General features: G+C 38.7%; 1 protein-coding gene across 3 annotated transcripts in view; it reads right to left on the minus strand.

Annotated features, from left to right (window-relative positions):
• Positions 1-22,781, minus strand: part of IFT74 (intraflagellar transport 74) — a 98,821-nt gene that overhangs the window by 27,463 nt on the left and 48,577 nt on the right. For all 3 annotated transcript variants that reach the window (XM_005683594.3, XM_018051891.1, XM_013965870.2), the window contains 4 exons: positions 16,444-16,523; positions 3,482-3,535; positions 1,549-1,646; positions 939-1,065 (listed from right to left, as the gene is read on the minus strand). In XM_005683594.3, coding sequence (XP_005683651.1) covers positions 939-1,065; positions 1,549-1,646; positions 3,482-3,535; positions 16,444-16,523 — 359 coding nt within the window. The remainder of the gene's footprint in view (positions 1-938; positions 1,066-1,548; positions 1,647-3,481; positions 3,536-16,443; positions 16,524-22,781) is intronic.

Genomic DNA, 22,781 nt, shown 5'->3' on the forward strand with positions numbered 1-22,781 from the left:
TGGAATTCTCCTGGTTTTTCTGTGTGTCCTGTGCTTAGTTATTCAGTTGTGGCTGACGTTACTCCATGGACCATAGCTCACCAGGCTCCTCTGTCCATGGGGCTTCTCCAGGCAAGAATACTGGAATGGATTTCCATGCCCTCCTCTAGGGGATCTTCCCAACCCAGGGATTGAACTCAGGTCTCCTACATTGCAGGTGGATGCTTTACCATCTGAGCAACCAGAAAAGTCCATGCATATGGAGTGGGTAGCTTATCCCTTCTTCAGGGATCTTCCCGAGTCAGGAGTTGAACTGGGGTCTCCTGCATTTGAGCCAACAGACGTTGGCAATTTGATCTCTGGTTCCTCTGCCTTTTCTAAATCCAGCTTGAACATCTGGAAGTTCTCAGTTCACATACTATTGAAACCTAGCTTGAAGGATTTTAAGCATTACCTTGCTGGCATGGGAATTAATGCAATTGTGCAGTAGTTTGAACATTTTTGGGCATTGCCCTTCTTTGGGATTGGAATGAAAAGTGACCTTTTCCAGTATTGAGGCCACTGCTGAGTTTTCCAAATTTGCTCACCTAGATAAGCATGATGGTCTTACCACTCACCTAGAGCCAGATATCCTGGAGTGTGAAGTCAAACAAAGCTAGTAGAGGTGAAGGAATTCCAGCTGAGCCATTTCAAGTTCTAAAAATCTCTGTATAACCAAATTATAGCAAAGGCACAGAGCAAATATTCAGTAAATGTTAAATGAATGAGAATATGTGAATGAATTACTATGAAGTAGATCTGAAAGTCACACAAAATTCTGAGCCTATGAATGACTGCAGCAATAGGCAATCATAAATTACATCCTTAGTCTTTAAAAAAAATCAAAGAGAATAACAGATTTTTAAAGTTCCAATTCATTACAGAAAAAAAGGACATTAAAATCTACAGTGTTTTCTCACCTGAAGTCAGATTCCTAGCCGTACTCTGTGATTTCTGCATTTCAGTAGATTTAAAATTGAGATCATCCTGCATCATTTTCAGCTCTTGATTGGTGATAGAGGATATCTGTTTCATACGATTTATATTCTGTATTTGCAGAGACATAAAAGTGGAAAAAAATTCCATTGATTTAACTTTCCAATAAAACTCTTTAAAAATGCTGCTAAAGGATTGGATGTTTTGAAATACATCATTCATTACATATATATATTTTATAAAAGAAAACATGATATTCAAAGTCAGATTTCTCAGTAAGGAGAGGTTAAATTAAAATTCAGAATTGTTTCTTTTATATTTGCTTTATTTCACTGTAGAAAGATTCAACTATGCTATTATAGGAACTAACTGGATTTTTAAAACACTTAGAATATTGAAAAGAGATCATATATTTTTCCTAGTATGGTACCACACAATAGTAGCTGCTCAATAAACATTTTTTGAGGAATCAAGATATTCATTAGGTATCCTGCGCTGTTACACAACAGTGAACATTTGAGGTTTTTGAGTTGTATTTATAAGGTAACCACAGTAAAAATAACGAGGACAGTAAGACTGGCACATGGCACTTACTCGACTACTGTGCTCCAAAAGCGAAACAATGCTGGCTTCTATCTGTGCCTTCCTTTCCAGTTCCTGGTTCTTAGTTTCCTCAAAAGTCTCAATAAAAGCTGTCGATTGAAACATATGATGAAAGGCTACTGTTGATATAGCTAAACACTATATAAGCTCTAATTTGTAGGTCTGAGAAGTACTTTTTAGAAGTTCAAAGCAAATTTTTAAACATCACTTTAATTTTTTAACCCAAGGAAAATTAAATTACTCAGTAAGAACATTTCTACATACTTTCAAACTTTTAAAGTGTAACTACTATGATCTTAATACAAGTACAGTAAATATTTATAAATGCAGGCTGAGAAGCAACAGCTGATAAGATGGAGATGAGAAAAATTCCTATGGTTTTACACTAGGATCTCACTGATACAGTTACAATTATTAACATCTATAACTGGCCATTAATTTTACTTCTGAAAATACTACTATACCTTTTTTACCAGAAAATTGAGCATTTTCCTTATAATGCCAAAATAGTCTCAATTAAATAAGTTTAGTTTATTCTGGAGAAGGCAACAGCACCCCACTCCAGTACTCTTGCCTGGAAAATCCCATGGACGGAGGAGCCTGGTAGGCTGCAGTCCATGGAGTCACGAACAGTCGGACACGACTCAGCGACTTCACTTTGACTTTTCACTGTCATGCATTGGAGAAGGAAATGGCAACCCACTCCAGTATTCTTGCCTAGAGAATCCCAGGGATGGGGGAGCCTGGTGGGCTGCTGTCTATGGGGTCGCACACAGACATGACTAAAGCAACTTAGCAGCAGCAGCAGAAGCAGCAGTGATTTATTCAAGATTATAAATAAATATTCTATGAAATCATTCTTTTTCTCCTCTAATATAAAATTAGTATATAATTTGCTCTTATTTACACTCTTAAAATATTTCTATGGATCTTCCAAAAATTAACTTAAAATAATTTTACTATTTGCATGAAACAACAAATTAATTTTGAGGTAGTTTTTGGTACTTGTTGAGATTTTTAAAGTAGTCTTGGAATATTGTTAAACCAGAGTTGGCCATTACTGATTTATAACATGCTTCTGTGAAGGTAACAACTGACATCAGACTTACAAAAATGTCAAATTCTAGAAAAATGATAATTTAAAAGAGACTAGAAATTCCCATGGATGGAAGAGCCTGGTAGGCTACAGTCCATGGGGTCGCTAAGAGTCGGCCATGACTGATGGACTTCACTTTCACTTTTCACTTTCATACACTGGAGAAGGAAATGGCAACCCACTCCAGTGTTCTTGCTTGGAGAATCCCAGGGATGGGGGAGCCTGGTGGGCTGCCGTCCATGGGATCGCAGAGTCAGGCACGAGTGAAGTGACTTAGCAGCAGCAGTAATCATTGATACAGTCAATTTTTATAAACTTTTGAAGGTACAACATAAGTTAAAGTGAAGATCTATTTATAAAGTTAAAATTCATATTTTTTTAAAAAAAAGTGAATGAGAAGCCACAACAGAAGTTTTAGTTAGTGACAGAACCAAGAAACAAAATCAGAGGTGAGGGCTAATATATAAAGAGATAGGTATAATGAAAAGCGTAAAAAAGGGGAAAGGTATCAAGGGTAAAGCATGTAAAACAACGAGTGGTCCATAGATTCTTTATACAGAATATAAATGTAAATATTAGCTTTAGAATCTATCCCTAACATACAATCATACACACGTATACACATGTACAAAATCTTTCTATAATTCTCTACCCATCCCTAAACTATGCTAGACATTTAGTAATACTTCAAGTCAAATGCTTTGAATGTCCACACTTTTGCACTTATTATTAGTCACTGTATCACCCCAAAGTGAGATCTCTGATTTAGTATAAATGAACAACTATCTGAGAATATAATATTTTCACATCTCTAAGATTATCACTTACTGTCCATATTTTCCTCCCTCTTTTTTAGCTCCTTGTACTTCTGATTCATTTCACCTACAAGCAATAAAAGAAAATAACAATTTTAAAAACTCCAGTTACAGTACTCAAAATTAGAAATATCTCTTGGGTTCTCTATATGCTATTAGTCATTACATATTCAGTGTTTAATATTAATGTTCAATTAGGTGAGATTCATTTAAATTGATTTTATTTTAAAAGTTATACATTTATATGCTTGACAACTTGGTAAAAAAAAATCTCCTTACTGAAAGAACTGAAAAGAACTGAAAAGGTCTCCAAAGGTTTTCTATTTTAGTTCCAGTTTCAACCTACACATGAACACACTGGTGATGGGAAATATACGCTCCCGTGAAAGTTCATTTCACCTCTAAATAGCTCACAACAGCAAACAAAATAGCAGGGTTAGTTTCCTCACAGAACTTAAAGTCTAAACATTTAACAATTAAAATGTACTAAGTATCAATAACCTCAGATATGCAGATGACACTACCCTTATGACAGAAAGAGAAGAGAAACTAAAAAGCCTCTTGATGAAAGTGAAAGAGGAGAGTGAAAAAGTTGGCTTAAAGCTCAACATTCAGAAAACTAAGATCATGGCATCTGGTCCCATCACTTCATGGCAAATAGATGGGGAAACAGTGGAAACAGTGTCAGACTTTATTTTTTTGGGTTCCAAAATCACTGCAGATGGTGATTGCAGCCATGAAATTAAAAGACACTTACTCCTTGGAAGGAAAGTTATGACCAACCTAGACAGCATATTAAAAAGCATAGACGTTATTTTGCCAACAAAGGTAGTCATGTATGGATGTGAGAGCTGGACTATAATGAAAGCTGAGCACCGAAGAATTGATGCTTTTGAACTGTGGTGTTGGAGAAGACTCTTGAGAGTCCCTTGGGCTGCAAGGAGATCCAACCAGTCCATTCTAAAGGAGAACAGTCCTGGGTGTTCTTTGGAAGGACTGATGCTAAAGCTGAAACTCCAGTACTTTGGCCACCTCATGCGAAGAGTTGACTCATTGGGAAAGACCCTGATGCTGGGAAGGATTGGGGGCAGGAGGGGAAGGGGACGACAGAGGATGAGATGGCTGGATGGCATCACCTACTCGATGGACATGAGTTTGGGTAAACTCCGGGAGTTGGTGATGGACAGGGAGGCCTGGTGTGCTGCAGTTCATCGTGTCGCAAAGAGTTGGACACAAGTGAGCAACTGAACTGAAGATGAAAGTAAAGGATGTTACAGCAGTACACAGCAAAGACAATCTAGTTTGGGGATCCAGGAAGTTTTTCACTAAAGAAGTAATATTTAACATGTGTGCATTATAAAAAAAGGATGAAAAGGAGTTACTGGGTCAAATTATAGAAGAAGTTAAAAATCAAAGCATTATAAGTACTGAAATTTGAAAGTGAAGATGAATATGGTAGCACAAAGAACTGAAAGAGAATATGAAGAGAAAAAGTGGTACAAAAATGAGGTAGGAGAGGGTGGGATGAATTGAGAGAGTAGCATTGACATATGTATACCACCATGTGTAAGGTAGATATCCAGTGGAAAACTGCTGCACAGTATGGGGAGAGCTCAGCTCGGTGCTCTGTGATGACCAAGAGGGGTGGCATGGGGGAGGTGAGAGGGAGGCTCAAGAGGGAGGGGATATTTGTATACTTACAGCTCATTCACACTGTTTTACAGGAGAAACTAATACAACATTGGAAAGCAATTATACTCCCATTAAAAAAAAAAGATGAGGTAGGTTATGAGAGACCTTATATGGCATATGTTATAAATGTTTGGATTTTCTCCTAAGGACAATGGTACGATTATTTAAGAAGAGGAATAAAATTATCAATTTGCATTTCTGAAAAATATTTCGGATCAGGAGAATAAAAGAGAAGATTGGAGACAGTAAGACCAGTTAGGAGGTTGTCAACAATGATCCAGTTGACAGATGAAGACTGACCGGTGGCAATTAGGATGTAAGGTAGAGATTTTTTTTTTTTTTTGAGACATTTAAGAGCTAGAGTGAACTGACTGTGGTGAGGGCTGGAGATGGAGAACTCAAGTATGACTCCCAGGTTTCTGTCTTGGGCAACTGAAGACATTGTCGTATTAGTTACTGAAAGAAAAAAGTAAGTTGAGGAAGAAGTTGCTTGAAGTAATTCTAGACAAGTTGCATTTAATATATGTGAAAGACATGATTAAAAGAGCAAAAATCCAAGGCCCAAACACAAGGACAAAATTTGACATTTTAAAGCTGCATAAAGGGATCATTGGTAAAACTAGATCATGATTATTTTAGAAAAACAGGATTTTTAGTATTATAAAAATTGAGATTTGGAGGCCCAGGGCTATTTTCCTCAACTAGTAAGATGGCTACAGTCCTGTGCTCCCAGGATCCCAGGTAGAGAAAATAGAATAAATTTGTGCTTGCTCCAATCTTCAGTTTCTTCCTTAAAGTCATTTGGTTCTCAGCATTCTGGAGAAGCTACGGAATTTTACTAAGATGATGCCCAGCAAAGACGGAGAAAATAAGAGATTTCTAAGGGGGCTCCTGGTAAGAAGCTGACATTTAGAAGGACTTTCAGAAGAAGGATTCAAAGAGAATGGGGGAGTCAACAGTTAAAGACTAGAGGCTAAAAGCCCACTGGTCAGCCTGTGTTCTATACAGCCTCCTATTAAGTATACTGTTTTGCCAGGTGCCAGCTAAAAGAGCAGTAACACTAGGGAGTGAAATAGATAGAGTAGAGCCCCTAATTACATGGCACCGATAAATTTCCATTTGTATACTTGCTTGGGTAGGAAATGAGTTACCAGAATACAAAGGTGATGGCAAAGTCAGAGACTTAAGTCAGCAGACAGCTTTTCTGCTTTCAGGTCTGAAAACAGTTTTCCCAAGTTCATTAAGGATAGCCCTTACACACAGTCACTCGGTTGTGTCTGAGTCTTTGTGACCCCATGGACTGTAGCCCACCAGGCTCCTCTGTCCAGGGGATTCTCCAGGCAAGAGTACTGGAGTGGGTTGCGATGCCCTTCTCCAGGGGACCTTTCCAACTCAGGGATTGAACCCACATCTCCTGTGGCTCCTGCATTGTCAGGCAGATTCTTTACTCCTGAGCCATTCCATAGTTAAATGGAATAGTCTTCCCCCTCGAAGTCTGTACCCCTCTGTATTCCCTACTATGTTTGAAAGCCCTTCACCATCATCATCATGTAAGTCAGAAACCTTGGAGATTCCTACCTGCTACTCCACTCAATCCCATGCTCCAAGTTACCAAACGATGTAGCTGAAAGATATATCTGGTCAATGTTTCCAGCTATACAGCTGGTGAGCTGCATTAGATAAGACAGAACCCCTGTATCTTAGCAGATTCCCAAGTTTCGTAAAACCTCCTCCCCCATATATCATTGTGGCTAAAAAGAAAAGAGATCAGATCCCTAGTGAACTCTATTTTGTAATTTCTCAGTTGGTGGATTAATATCTGAGTTTCCCATGAGAGGCAATGTATAAACATGGGTAGTCCTAAAGTAGGGTAAAACACAGGGCTTGTTTCACCTCAGGAAAAAGGTATATGCTCTTAGATTTCCTATTATAGAAGACAGCAAGATCATAGACGAGGGAAGCTAATTGGCTATCACACTGGAGGTGTAAAAAAAGCAGGCCAGCAAAAGGGTCTAATGAAGAGACCAAAGGAGAGGGAAAGGACACGCTCATAAAATGAGGGTTATTTCACAGCCACTTTCAAACTCTGAGTATTTGATGTGACCTTGGAAAAGGGTCTGATCACCATTTTCCAGAATATGTAGCTACCCCAATCTTCTCTCCAGTGTACAAGGCACATGCTAGTGACTCCCTGGCCACAAGGTCCCCAAGTCAGCAGACTTACTGATTTTAGAGGAGAAAAAGCAGCAGAGAGCAAATAAAATTAATGCCAAGGGGCAAAAATTAACCCTGAAGGACTTTTGCTGGAAGGACTTTTTCCTTTTAGCACTTGGGATCCTTCTGAGGCAAGGTAAACCTCCCAGTACTGTTGATATTCAGTACCATCAAGTGTTCCTTATTTGGCATGGTTTCAGCCCCCTTATCATGTGTTCATTCTACTCTTAGTGAATTCCAATCCTTTATTCCTTTTAAAGTATGATGCCAAAAACAGGATTCCAAGCAGACTATCACTTCTCATGGTCTATATATTCATCTTTTGTTAATGCAAAAGGATTAGGATTCCAGCTGTTCTGGAGGCTATATCACATGAATTCACATTGAGCTGTTATCTAAATCCGCTTTAACATTTTCACATATTTTAGTAAGCTATAGCACTTCCTTCTCCCCAACTCCTACTTCAATTTTAATTAGTTTTGTAGTCCTATTAAACTTCAACTTTTTATATCATTTCTTACCTTTTTGTGTATTACTATAGTAGTAAGAAACTAATATATCAAATACTACTAAACTGGTAGGTTAAAATGAGTACACATAAGTTTAAATGTTATAAACTAACTTTTGGCTTCAGTTCAGTTCAGTTCAGTCACTCAGTCGTGTTTGACTCTTTGCAACCCCATGGAATGCAGCACACCAGGCCTCCCTCTCCCTCACCAACTCCTGGAGTTTACTCAAACTCATGTCCATTGAGTCAGTGATGCCATCCAGCCATCTCATCCTCTGTCATCCCTTCTATTCCCACCTTCAATCTTTCCCAGCATTAGGGTCTTTTCAAATGAGTCAGCTTTTCACATTAGGTGGCCAAAGTATTAGAGTTTCAGGTTCAGCATCAGTCCTTCCAATGAACATTCAGGATTGATTTCCTTTAGTATGGACTGGCTGGATCTCCTTGCAGTCCAAGGGGCAAGTCCAAGACTCTTAAGAGTCTTCTCCAACACCACAGTTCGAAAGCATCAATTCTTCAGTGCTCAGCTTTTTTTCATAGTCCAACTCTCACAACCATACATGACTACTGGAAAAAACCATAGCCTTGTCTAGACAGACCTTTGTTGACAAAGTAACGTCTCTGCTTTTTAACATGCTCTCTAGGTTGGTCATAACTTTTCTTCTAAGGAGTAAGCGTCTTTTAATTTCATGGCTGCAGTCACCATCTGCAGTGATTTTAGAGCCCCCCAAAATAAAGGCTGACACTCTTTCCACTGTTTCTCTATCTATTTGCCATGAAGTGATGGGACCGGATGCCATGATCTTAGTTTTCTGAATGTTGAACTTTAAGCCAACTTTTTCACTCTCCCCTTTAATTTTCAAGCTTCACCCAATTTATCAATCATACATTCTCTACAAAATGTTTTAAAATTTGCCAAGAAAGTTTCTTTACAGCCATGCAGACAAAGTCTGGTAATTCTATCTACTAGAGGCATTTAAAATATATACATTAAAAATCCTCTAAATATGTAAAAGTTAAATTATTGCCTAAAGTCCACCATTTCTAAAGAGAAGACAAAGTACCATTTTAAAAAGTTTGTTTCAACAGAGTAATGTCAACAAAATCATATGGTTTAATGAGTAATCCTTGGCATGTATACTAAATACAATGTTAAGTTCTTAATTATTTCCTAAAGCAGTGGTTATCAAACTTCAGCATGCATCTGAATCATCAGGAGGGTTTGTTGAAACAAACTGCTAAACTGTATTCTCAAGGTTTCATGTTCAGTAGGTTTGGGGTAGAATCCAAGAAGTTTCATTTCTGACAAGTTTCAGATGATGCTAATGTGCCTGGTCTGAAGATAACACCACTATACTAATGAATAGTTTAACCAGTCTCCAAATTGAACACCAAGAAATGACTCATTCTTCACTGAATGTGTATTGAGAAACTAAAGAATAGCAGCATAAAGATGTCATTTGAAATCTCAGATACCAGATGGTAAGCTGAAGATGTTATCCTGTATGTTCCAGAGAAAATACTAATGGGAAAATTCTTTCCAAATATGTTTTGAGAAAATCTTCTTGACAGTTATTCAAGCTTCAGTTTATAAATTAATAGCATTAATACTAACAACCAATAACTAACATTTATGCACAATTTTAAAACTGCATGCTATTCTGAGTCATACACATACACACACACACTCACACAGTGTTCATTTAATCCTCACAGTAACCCTAAGAGGGAGGTAGGTACTGTTACTATCTCCCTTTAAAGACGAAGAAACAAAGGTATAGAAAGGTCAAGTAGCGTGGCTAAGATCAGCCAGTAAAACAGAACAGCCCAGGTTTGAATCCTGTCATTCTGGTTGTAGAACCTGTGCTCTAAAACAAAACTATTCTGTCTTCATAAATTCTATTTCATCTGACAAAATCAGAGAATAAAAGCTTCTAACCTGGGCCTTGGAACTATGAGTAGAAAGAAGTAACCTACAGACAAACCAAAGGGTTGTATTTTATGTTTTTACTCTTCTTTTAATTGGCACTCACTAAACATTTAATGGTTGTCTTTTTTTTACTGTTCTTGAAAGCAGTATATAAATCATAGAATAAACTGAAATGGATTCATCTGAAATTTAAGACAGTAATCATATGATCCTATAGCATTTTATTATGACACATATTTATCACATTAGAGCTGTTGGATATTTAGATGTCTGTGATATATTGTATTAATAACCACATGATAGTTCGTTTCATCAATCTCTGGGAAAATACAATACTCTCAAATTGAAGGAATAATTTATAGTTAGTGACGATGTCCAAAAATCCTTCTTGGGGAGATATGTGACTGTACTTTGTAAACTGCATTCCTTAAGCCCAGTCTGAGTATGTAGATGTCCAGAAAATTAGCCCCACCTTGTGGATCATCATAGTAACACAGATTCAGGCTTTGGAGAACACTGAATTGTCAGAGAACTATGTATTGACTGACAAAAACTAATAACTAGCACTGGTGAGGAAACACTTTTACACACTGCTTGTGGTTGTATAAAATGGTACAACCTTTTATGGAAAGAAATTTTAAAAAATAATAAAAATTGTATACATAAATAACATTCTATTTAAAATTTCACTTCTAGAAATTTAGCCTATAGAAATAAACAAATTAACAAACATGTATGCATCAAGGGGAAATTTTCAAGGTTATTTACTGCAGCATTATTCTTGGTAGTGAAAAATTAGAAACAACCTAATGTCAATCAATGTAGGAGCTTCCTTGGAGGTTCAGTGGTAAAGAATCCTCCAGCCAGTGCAGGAGACCTGGGTTAAATCCCTGAGTTGGGAAGATCGCCTGAAGAAGGAAATGGAAACCCATTCTAGTACTCTTGCTTGGAAAATCCCAGGGACAGAGGAGCCTGGTGGGCCATAGACCATGGGGTTGCAAAGAGCTGAACACAACTTAGTGACTAGACAACAACAAATGTCAATGCGGATATAGCTAATGCTATTTAACAACCAGATCAACATGACCACAGCTAACAGTTTTTGTAAGTACAAAGTTAAAAGACTCAAGCTCAGAAGAACTTTATAGTATCACTTAATTAAATATATACATATCTAAAATATATATATACAATTATATATACGTGTGCTGTGTATAGAAAAAAAGTCCAAAGGCTATGCTGTAAACAATGATTACCTCTGAAGTACAAGTATGAGGAGAAAAGCAATGAAGGATGAGTATAAGGAGAAAGGAGATGCCTTTTTACTTTATACACTTTGGTACTGCTTGAATTTTCCCCATGATAGTATATACCAGATTTGTATTTAAAAAGTATACAATTAAAAAGTAAGTTATGTGGAGTCTTTAAAATAACTTGAACTAGTGTAAGGAAAATTTTTAAAAAGCAAGAAGGGGTATCCTTGTAGATGCTGGTTGATTGCACAGTGAAAACATGAGAATGGTCATTTGAGGCAAAACAAACACACCCACAAACCAGTAAAATGAAGAACATTCAAGATGATTAAACTCTTTAGAAATTCTGGATAAAGTTACAACTTGTAATTTTTTTATAAAGGTTGAATGTGCACATCTAACCCCTCACCCCACCCCACCCCACCCCAAACTCCTCTAAAATGACAGTAAAAAGAATCTTTTAAAGGTCAAACTCCTGGCAATGAGGAATACGGGAAAGGAAACAATAATAATAAAGATCCCCTGGAGGAGGGCATGGCAACCCACTCTAGTATTCTTGCCTGGAAAATCCCATGGACAGAGGAGCCTGGCGGGCAAAAGTCCATAGGGTCTCAAACAGTCTGGCAATGTAACTTTTAGCAAATTATAACTTTAAGGACTTAAAAAATGCCTAAGTATGATGAATTTAATGAAGCTGTTGGATTACAGGACCACCATTAATACCTAGTAGAGAACATAACTATACCTAAACCAATATCAAAAGATGCCTTTAAATTTAGAATTATGCAAACCTTTTAAAAGTTTATTTGAAATGCAAACCTTTTAAAAGTTTATTTGAAAATCAAAAGGTTGGAGGAGTACTAACAAAGTCAGACACGAACAAACACATTTATGGTTTAAATGCTATCTTAACCAGAACCCCTACAAGGCAAAAGGTAGCCAAGCTGGATTATATACAGATGCCATATATGGAAGAAACCAGGTAACATCTAAGAAATTAATAAAATGGGTCAGAAGGAGTAAAGCTAGGGGCAGAGATAAGTATGGACCAGAGAGTCAACCTGATAATCCTCCACATCTTAAGGAGCAGATTATCCACAATCTTTAGTCAAGGGACTCCTGAGAATGCACACATAGAATCCACCTCTTTATTGGAAAAATAAAGAATCCACCTCTTTATTGAAAATCATAAACTGCGAAGGTAGGAATCCTCTAGAAGGTACTAAAACTGTTGCTAATTAATCAAGCTCTCTCTGCATATAAGAGTATATTTGCATATCTTAAGAACTAGAGGGCCAGACTTCCCTGGTGGTCCAGTGGTTAAGAATCTACCTGCCAAAGCAGGGGACATAGATCTGGGAAGATGCCATATGCTGCAGAGCAACTGAACCTGTGCATCACAATTACATAAACTCTCGTACCCAGAGCCCATACCCCACAAAAAGAAAAGCCACCACAATGAGAAGGCCCCATGCCACAACTAGAGAGTGGCCCCCTCTCAGTGCAATTACAGAGAGTGCACACACAGTAATGAAGACCCAGTATAGAAGGAAAAAAAGATTAAATTCTTAAATGAGAAACGAAACGAAGTCGCTCAGTCGTGTCTGACTCTTTGTGACCCTGTGGACTGTAGCCTACCAGGCTTCTCTGTCCATGGGATTCTCCAGGCAAGAATACTGGAGTGGGGTGTCACTGCCTTCTCCAGGGGATCTTCCCGACCCAGGGATCGAACCCGGGTCTCCCACATTGGAGGCAGAAGCTTTAACCTCTGAGCCACCAGGGAAGCTTCTCTTAAAAGAGAACTGCAGGGCCCAAAGAAGTGACTAGAGGCCAATTATCACCTTTAATTGACTCTACAAATCTTTCCCTTCTAAAATACAGGGAAATTCCCTCATGGTCCAGTAGTTAGGACTCTGTGCTCTCACTGTGGCGGGCTGGGGTTCAATCCTTGGTTGGGCTAACCCTACAAGCTGCAAGGTGTGGCCAAAAATTAATAATAATTTTAAAATATTTAAATAAAATAAGGACTGTTTGATTCATTCCACAAAGATTTATTGAATGTTTATTTTCCCAGGCACTGTGTTGATGAAAGAGGAAACAAGACACAGTCCCTGTCCTGGAGGACATACAGCCTAAGAGAAAGACAAACATCTAAGTAGAAAGTGGTAGTCATGTGGTCAATGCGTTTATGCCAGCCATGTGCTCTGGTAACAGAGGGGTCATTCACTTAGCCCAGCCCAGAAATAGGTCAGGGAGGGAAGTCAGGGTTAATTATGTTGGACATAAAAGGATACATGAGCTAGATCTTAAAAGATGAGAAGTTAGGCAGATAAATAACAGGGAAAAGAACATTCAAGATAAGGGAATAAATAATAGGAAAAAAGGATTGAACGTGAAACAATCCTTTGATATATGGTAAAGGGGGTGAGGTGTGAGGTACCACTGGTATAATAGATTATTATTATTATTATTAGAATGTAAGTGGAGAGATGACAAGGGACAGAAAGGGAGACTGACAATGTACAGGCCAGATTACAGAAGAACTAGAATGCCATACAAAGATTCTTAAATGTTTTCTTGTAGGTCATCGAGAACCACTGTTAAGTAGGAGAACGACAGAAAATCACATTTCACATAAGTCAGTCTGGCATACTGTGGTGGATGAATCTGAGAGGGAGCAAGAATGGAGGTGGGGAGACCAGTTAGTAGACTAGTGCAGTAGTTCAGGCAAGAAATAATGAGATCTGTACCTAACAGAAATCCCTGTGCTGTTCACAATATTCACAGGGTAGTAGAAGAACAGGAAACTCATCCACTGAGAGAGATATATATGAACACATCATACTTATATATCACATATGTTCTTATATTTACATATATAAATATGGGCTTCCCAGGTGGCACAGTGGTAAAGAGTCTACCTGCCAATTCAGGAGACACCAGAAACACAGGTTTCATCCCTGGGTCGGGAAGATCTGTAGTAGGAAATGGCAACCAACTCCAGGATTCTTGCCTGGAAAATTCCATGGAAAAAGAAGCCTGGCCAACTATAGTCCATGAGGTTGCAAAGAGCTGGACATGACTGAGCAACTGAGCACACACACACACACACAGACACGTGTGTGTGTGTGTGTGTGTGTATAAAATAAAAAAGCATATGTATATATACTTTTTTGCTCCTTTTCTTTTTGCTACTATTACATTATAGATTGCATCTTTCTACATTAATCAAAAAGGACAGGGAATTCCCTTGTGGTCCAGTGGTTAGGGCTCTGTGCTTGCACTGCAAGGGGGACACGTTCGATCCCTGGTAGGGGAACTGGATACTGCAAGCCACAGCACGGCAGGAAAGGACAAAGAATTTTTGAAAAAGAATGTTAGAAAACAAAAAGGAGAAAGCAAGCTACAATTAAAAGCATTCTATTTATTTTAGAACTGGGATTCCCTGGGGGCTCAGATGGTATAAGAGTCTGCTTGCAATGCGGGAGACCTGGTTCAATCCCTGGGTTGGGAAGATCCCCTGGAGAACAGAGGAACTTTTAGAACTAGCAATTAATAAAGAAGGTGGAATATTATTTAAAATGTATCCTATAAAGTATCTGACAGATTTCTCAGAAATCTGCAATACTATATCTATATACACTAAAAGCAATAAAATAATTTAATAAAGAAAATAACATGACCTTAGTGAAACTGCCTTGCCATGTGTACCATTTAATATTCATAAAGCTTAGTGAGGTAGGACCATTATATTTATTTTGCAAATGAGAAAAATGAAAGCTCAGAAAAGTTTACTTTCCTAATAATCAGGGCTTAAAGTTTGTCTGTTTTTAGAGATCTCATTGACATATGAAAGTGAAAGTGAAGTCGCTCAGTCGTGTCTGACTCTTTGCGACCCTGTGGACTGTAACCTACCAGGCTCCTCCATCCATGGGATTCTCCAGGCAAGAATACTGGAGTGGGTTGCCACTGCCTTTTCCAGGGGATTGTCCCGATCCAAGGATTGAACCAGGGTCTCCCACATTGCAGGCAGATGCTTTAACCTCTGAGCCACCAGGGAAGCCATGTCGTCACATGCAAATAAGACTGTAAGCATTTCACAAGAATATTTTCATTTCACAAATATGGCACTTCATATCAGAAAGCCAAGATTAGGTTTGAGCAATAAAACTAAGACTTTGGGGTCAAAGAGAACTTGGCTTATATCTAGACTCTACCCGTTATTAGTTGTGAGAATATGAGTAGCTTCTCTGAGCTTCAACAAGTATAAAAGAGGTTAACGAGGCTTCAAAGGGTTCGATCCAGGGAAGATCACCTGGAGAAGGGAAAGGCTACCCCCTCCAGTATTCTGGCCTGGAGAATTTCATGGACTGTGTAGTCCATCGGGTTGCAAAGAGTCAGACATGACTGAGCGACTTTCACTTTAACAGTAACATCTTTTAGGATTTTAAATAGCTCAACTGGAATTCCATCACTTCCAGTAACTTTAACAGTAATGCTTCTGAAGGCCCACTTGACTTCACACTCCAGGATGTCTGGTTCTAGGTGAGTGACCACATCATCATGTTTATCCAGGTCATTAAGACCTTTTTTATATAGTTGTTCTGTGTATTTTTGCCACTTCTTCTTAATCTGTTCTGCTATACTAGGTATATTATTTACAATACCATACCTAACTCTTAAGAATATATAGTCAAGTATTGATAATCCAATTAACATATTAACTGGTTTGCAGTTAACATGGGATTAAAGTGCCATAGTAATCCACTTTCCCCCTTTATTAGAGAGAAGCTGGTTAGAAATCTGTAATGCCCAAAGTCTTCCCCCAAACACACACACACTGTAGCTCCCAAATTCATACCACAGCATTTCCACCCCAAAAGCTCAGGTTCTTGCCTTGGTTCTTCAAATGCCACTGCTAAGGAAAGGTGAAAGAGACCTGGAGTAATCAGTATTTGCTACCTCATTACTGGGCCCTCCGGGGAATAACTTCCTGTACATTTTGTGATATTTATGACTTGATCCTCACTCCTCCACAACTCTACCACATGGCCTATGTTGAAGAAGTATAATTTAGAAATCTGTGAGCAACTTTAACCCATTTTACTTGATTAAAAAAAAAAAACTTCTTGGCAAAACAAAATAAATTCTTGTTATTATACAACCATTTTAAGTTACATACAGCTTTCAGTTGGCTTTAATTCAATACTAACTATATTTAGTATTGTAGTAGTTTAGTATTTTAGCAGTTAAACTTAGTGATATCATAAATAATTACCCCAGGCAAAGAGTACCTGAGACCCTAGTACTATATAAATACTGCTATGTATCTATTTTTTAGTCTATTATTATACATCATAAAAATATTAAAAAATTACCTTGGTGTTCTTCTAAATCCATGTCAAGTTGTCTAATTTCTTCATTAAATTGATTTATTTTTTCTTTTATATCTGTTAACCTGTTGAAAATATTATTTAATTAATCTATGGCAGACAATTTTGCTATTCAAAAAAAACATTTAGTGATGATGTTACAAAATCTTTAATCTTTTCTAATCTGCAGAAATAATATTGATAAAAATATGCTTTATTCTGAGAATAGTACTATAAATTTTGAGAGAAAAATATTTTTTCATGATTCACCTTTAGAGTACAAGTATATTCCGAGAATGTCAGGTTGCCTGACTTCAACAGCAGACACTTCCCCAAAGTTCTTTTGAATTTTACTTGTGATATTAAGAAAATAAAAAATCTTTAACAATGTTCTTTATGTAGGTTTGTATAAACTAAACTAAGTTAGCAAGTTTGTCTGAAAAGTTGGAAAATAACAGAAAATTTACCACTGAGAGCAGATTATATGTGTTAAAATTTTCATAAAAGCAGTTGTACTTATTACAAAACTATAGTAATCATTAGAAAAAAACTAAGATCATAGCATCTGCTCCCATCACTTTATGACAAATAGAAGGGGAAAAATGGAAGCAGTGTCAGATTTTCTTTCCCTGGGCTCCAAAATCACTGCAGACAGTGATTGCAGCCATAGAATTTAAAGATGCTTACTCCTTGGAAGGAAAGTTATGACCAACCTAGATAGTATATTCAAAAGTAGAGACATTACTTTGCCAACAAAGGTCCGTCTAGTCAAGGCTATGGTTTTTCCAGTGGTCATGTATGGATGTGAGAGTTGGACTGTGAAGAAAACTGAGCGCCGAAGAATTGATGCTTTTGAACTGTGGTGTTGGAGAAGACTCTTGAGAGTCCCTTGGACTGCAAGGAGATCCAACCAGTCCATTCTGAAGGAAATCAGCCCTGGGATTTCTTTGGAAGGAATGATGCTAAAGCTGAAGCTCCAGTAGTTTGGCCACCTCATGCGAAGAGTTGACTCATTGGAAAAGACTCTGATGCTGGGAGGGATGGGGGGCAGGAGGAAGAGGTCACGACAGAGGATTGAGATGGCTGGATGGCATCACCGACTCGATGGACGTGAGTCTGAGTGAACTCCGGGAGTTGGTGATGGACAGGGAGGCCTGGTGTGCTACGATTAATGGGGTCACAAAGAGTCGGACACAACTGAGCCACTGAACTGAACTCCTTGGAAGGAAAGCTGTGACAACCTAGACAGCGCATTAAAAAGCAGATATGTCACTTCGCTGACAAAGGTTCCTATAGTCAAAGCTATGATTTTTCCAGTAGTCATGTACAAATGTGAGTTGGACCATGGACCATAAAAAAGGTTGAACACCAAAGAACTGATGTTTTTGAATTGTGGTGCCAGAGAAGACTCTTGGGAGTCCCTTGGACTGCAAGGAGATTCAACCAGTGAACCCTAAGGGAAATCAATCCTGAATATTCTTTGGAAGAACTTATGCTGAACCTGAAACTCCAATATTCCAGCCACCTGATGTGAAGAGCAGACTCACTGGAAAAGGCCCTGATGCTGAGAAAGATTGAAGGCATAAGGAGAAAAGAGGAAGCAGAGGATGAGATGGTTACATAGTATCACCAACTCAATGGACATGAATTTGAGCAAACTCCAGGAGATAATGAAGGACAGGGAGCCTGGCATGCTATAGCCCATCGGGTTGCAAAGAGTTGGACATGATTAGTGACTGAATAATAACAAATAGTGTTACAACAACATCAAGACAGTATGGTACTGGAATAAGAAAAGACATATATAGCCATGGAATAGAATTGTTTTGAGTCTAGAAAAAGGACTATATCTATATACATTTGTGGGGCCCTAAATGGGAAACCTTGAAAAAAGAAGGGCTAGCTTTGCGGTTTAGAGCTAAGATGGCGCCTGGCGGAAGAGATGAGGGCACGGCCTAAGTTTGTTAAAACTTTTGATTGTCTCTCTTGATTTCCATAGACTCCTGTTACAATGAAGCGCATGACGACCTGACCTTTAACGTGATTGGTGCAACGATGGTATATTAAGATTTAACCTTTAATGTGATTGGTGCAACTATGGCATATTACAATTTGACCTTTAACGTGATTGGTCCAACCCTCGCAAAACCCCCTTGCTTGCCTATATAAACCAAGAGTTTGTGGCAATAAAGCAGAACTGCTTAGACGGAACCCCTGTCGAGTCTGATTGTCTCTCGCTCGCCACTCGTGAGGGGCTGGGTTGGCGGACAGCAAGCTCACCTCCCCTCAGGACCCCTTGGCTTTGCTGAGGGAAGTTCCACTGCCTCTCTCTTTCTGCGGAGCGCCCCCCGCATACATTGATTTTTGACAAAGGTACCAAAACAGTTTAACAGAGGAAGAACATTAAACAACATCTGTTGAAAGAATATTTCAACAAATGGTACTGAGACAGCTGGAAATGCACAAGGAAGAGAATACAACTGGACTCCTACCTCATACCATTCACAAAAGTTAATAGATCACAGATCTAAACATAAGAACTGCACTATAAAACAGTTATAAGCATAAGTCTTTGTGAACTTGAATTAGGCACTGGTTTCTTGACACCAAAAGCACAAGCAACAAAAGAAAACAAACCAGACATCATCAAAATTTAAAATTTCTGTGTTTCAATGAAAACCATAAAGTAAGCAAAAAGCAAATCCACATAATGGAAGAAAAATTTTGCAAGTTATTTACCTGATGAGAGAGTCTATTTAGAATATATAAAGAACTCTTAACAATTCAATAAGACAATAAATGGACTCCTTTGACAGTCCAGTGGTTAAGACACTGCACTTCCAATGGAAGGGACTCCAGTTCAATCCTTGGTCAGGGAACTAAGATTCTGTGTGGCATGGTCAAAAATAAAGTAATAATTCAATTTAAAATTGGGAGGACTTCCCTGGTGGCCCAGTGGTTAAGAATTTACCTGTCAATGTCGGGGACATGGGTTCAATCACCAGTCTGGGAACTAAGATCCCACACGCCATGGGGCAACTAAGTCCATGAGCTACACCTACCAAGCTCCCACACCCTAGAGACTGTGCTCCAAAGCAAGAGAAGTCACTGTAAGGAGAAGCCCATTGCACCTCACCTAGAGAGTGGCTCCCACTCTCCACAACTAGAGAAAGCCAGAATACAGCAACAAAGAGCCCACGCACTGTAAGGAAGAACCAACGCAGCCAAAACACAAATAAAATTTATAAAACTGAATGAAAAAAACGGGAAAAGAATATGAACAGATTTTTCCAAAGAATATATACATATGATGAATAAATGCATAAAAAAGGGTTCAACATCATTCATTAGTCATCAGGAAAATCCAAATCAATGAGATACCACTTCACACACACAATAATGGCTATAATTAAAAAAAAAAGGTAATAACAAGTGTTGATAAAGTCATGGAGAAACTGGAATACTTAGTTACTGCTGGTGAAAATGTAAAATGGTTTAGCAGCTTTGGAAAATAGTCTGGCACCTCCTCAAAAAGTTAAATATAAAGTTATTGTGTGAATCAGCACTCGCAGGTAAATTCCACTCTTGGTAAATACACAAGAGAAGCAAAAATATATGTCCACACAAGAAACTGTACATGAATCTTCATACCAGCATGATCCATCATAGCCAAAAAACAGAAACAATCCAAATGTCAATTAATGAATGGATAAATAAATATGGTCTATCCATGCAATGGGATATTTGGCAATAAAAAGAAATGAAATACTGATACATGCTACAACATAGATGAACCTTCAGAACATTTAGTTCAGTCCAGTCACTCAGTCGTGTCCAACCCTTTGTGACCCATGGACCGCAGCACACCAGGCCTCCCTGTCCATAACCAACTCCCGGAGTTTACCCAAACTCATATCCATTGAGTTGGTGATGCCATCCAACCATCTCATCCTCTGTCGTCCCCTTCTCCTCCCGCCTTCAATCTTTCCCAGCATCAGGCTCCTTTCAAATGAGTCAGTTCTTCACATAAGGTGGCCAAAGTATTGGGAGTTTCAGCTTCAGCATCAGTCCTTCCAATGAATATTCCAGACTGATTTCCTTTAAGATGGACTGGTTGGATCTCCTTGCTGTCCAAAGGACTCTCAAGAGTCTTCTCCAACACCACTGTTCAAAGAAGCAAAGAAAAAAAAACAATATAACAAATATAATTAGAAGATGCAATGACGACCCTGTATGCAAACAAAAAGACACAGATGTGTAAACGACGACCAATTCATTTGGGTGGCTCAGCTTTCTGTTTATAATTCCAACTCGTCACAGTCCATGACGTAGGTGCAGCTTACTGGCAGGAACACCCAGTAGCTTTTACTAGGACTGGACCATGTTGTTAGCAAAAGTAAATTGGCTCTTGCTGCCTTTATTTAATATATTCCATGTTACTAGACGTTGGTCATAGTCTGCTTTTTTTTCTTCTAGGTTGTCTTCCCTGGTGGCTCAGAGGGTAAAGCATCTGCCCGTAATGTGGGAGATGTGAGTTCGATCCCTGGGTTGGGAAGATCCCCTGGAGAAGGAAATGGCAACCCACTCCAGTATTCTTGCCTGGAGAATCCATGGACAGAGGAGCCTGGTAGGCTACGGTCCACGGGGTCGCAAAGAGTCAGACACTACTGAGTGACATCACTTTCTTTCTTTTTCTTCCTTTCTAGTTTGGTCGTAACTTTTCTTCCAAGGAGCTAGTGTCTTTTAATTTCATGGCTGCAGTCACTATCTGCAGTGATTTTGGAGCCCCAAAAAATTAAGTCTGACACTGTTTCTACTGTTTCTCCATCTATTTCCCATGAAGTGATGGGACCAGATGCCATGATCTTACTTTCTGAATGATGAGCTTTTTGCCAACTTTTTCACTCTCCTCTTTCACTTTCCTCAAGAGGCCCTTTAGTTCTTCTCACTTTCTGCCAAAAGGGTGGTGTCATCTGCATATCTGAGGTTATTGATATTTCTTCCGGCAATCTTGATTCCAGCTTGTGCTTCATCAAGCCCAGCATTTCTCATGATGTATTCGGGATATGTTAAATATGCAAGGTGACAATATACAGCCTTGATGTACTCCTTTCCTGATTTGGAACCAGTCTGTTGTTCCATGTCCAGTTCTAACTGTTGCCTCTTGTCCTGAATAGATTTCTCAGGAGGCAGGTCAGATGGGCTGGTATTCCCATCTCTTTCAGAATTTTCCACAGTTTATTGTGATCCACACAGTCAAAGGCTTTGGCACTGTCAATAAAGCAGAAGTAGATGTTTTCCTGGAACTCTCTTGCTTTTTCTGTGATCCAACAGATGTTGGCCATTTCGTTTCTGGTTCCTCTGTCTTTTCAAAAACAAGCTTGAACATCTGGAAATTCATGGTTCATGTACTGTTGAAGCCTGGCTTGGAGAATTTTGAGCATTACTTTGCTAGCATGTGAGATGAGGGCAACTGTGTGGTACTTTGAGCATTCTTTGGCACTGTCTTTCTTTGGGATTGGAGGAAAACTGAGCTTTTCCAGTCCTGTGCCACTGCTGAGTTTTCCAAATTTACTGGCATACTGAGTGCAGCACTTTCACAGCATCATCTTTCAGGATTTGAAACAGCTCAACAGGAATTCCATCACATCCACTAGCTTTGTTCGTAGTGATGCTTTCTAAGGCCCACTTGACTTGGCTTCCAGGATGTCCAGCTCTAGATGAGTGATCACACCATCGTGATTATGTGGGTCCTGAAGATCTTTTTTGTATAGTTCTTCTGTGTATTCTTGCCACCTCTTCTTAATATCTTCTGCTTCTGTTAGGTCCATACCATTTCTGTCCTTTATTGTGCCCACCTTTGCATGAAACGTTCCCTTGGTATCTCTAATTTTCTTGAAGAGATCTCTAGTCTTTCCCATTCTATTGTCTTCCTCTATTTCTTTGCATTGATTATTGAGGCAGGCTTTCTTATCTCTCATTGCAATTCTTTGGAAGTCTGCATTCAAATGGGTGTATCTTTCCTTTTCTCCTTTGCTTTTTGCTTCTCTTCTTTTCATAGCTATTTGTAAGGCCTCCTTAGACAACCAATTTGCCTTTTTGCATTTCTTTTTCTTGGGGATGGTCTTGATCACTGCCTGCTGTACAACATCATGAACCTTCGTCCATAGTTCTTCAGGCACTGTGTCTATCAGATCTAATACCTTGAATCTATTTGTCACTGCTACTGTATAATCATAAGGGATTTGATTTAGGTCATACCTGAATGGTCTAGCGGTTTTCCCTACTTTCTTCAATTTAAGTCTGAATTTGGCTTAAAGAGTTCATGATCTGAGCCACAGTCA

This window comes from Capra hircus, chromosome 8 (assembly GCF_001704415.2).
Source record: "Capra hircus breed San Clemente chromosome 8, ASM170441v1, whole genome shotgun sequence".
Lineage (NCBI taxonomy): Eukaryota > Metazoa > Chordata > Mammalia > Artiodactyla > Bovidae > Capra > Capra hircus.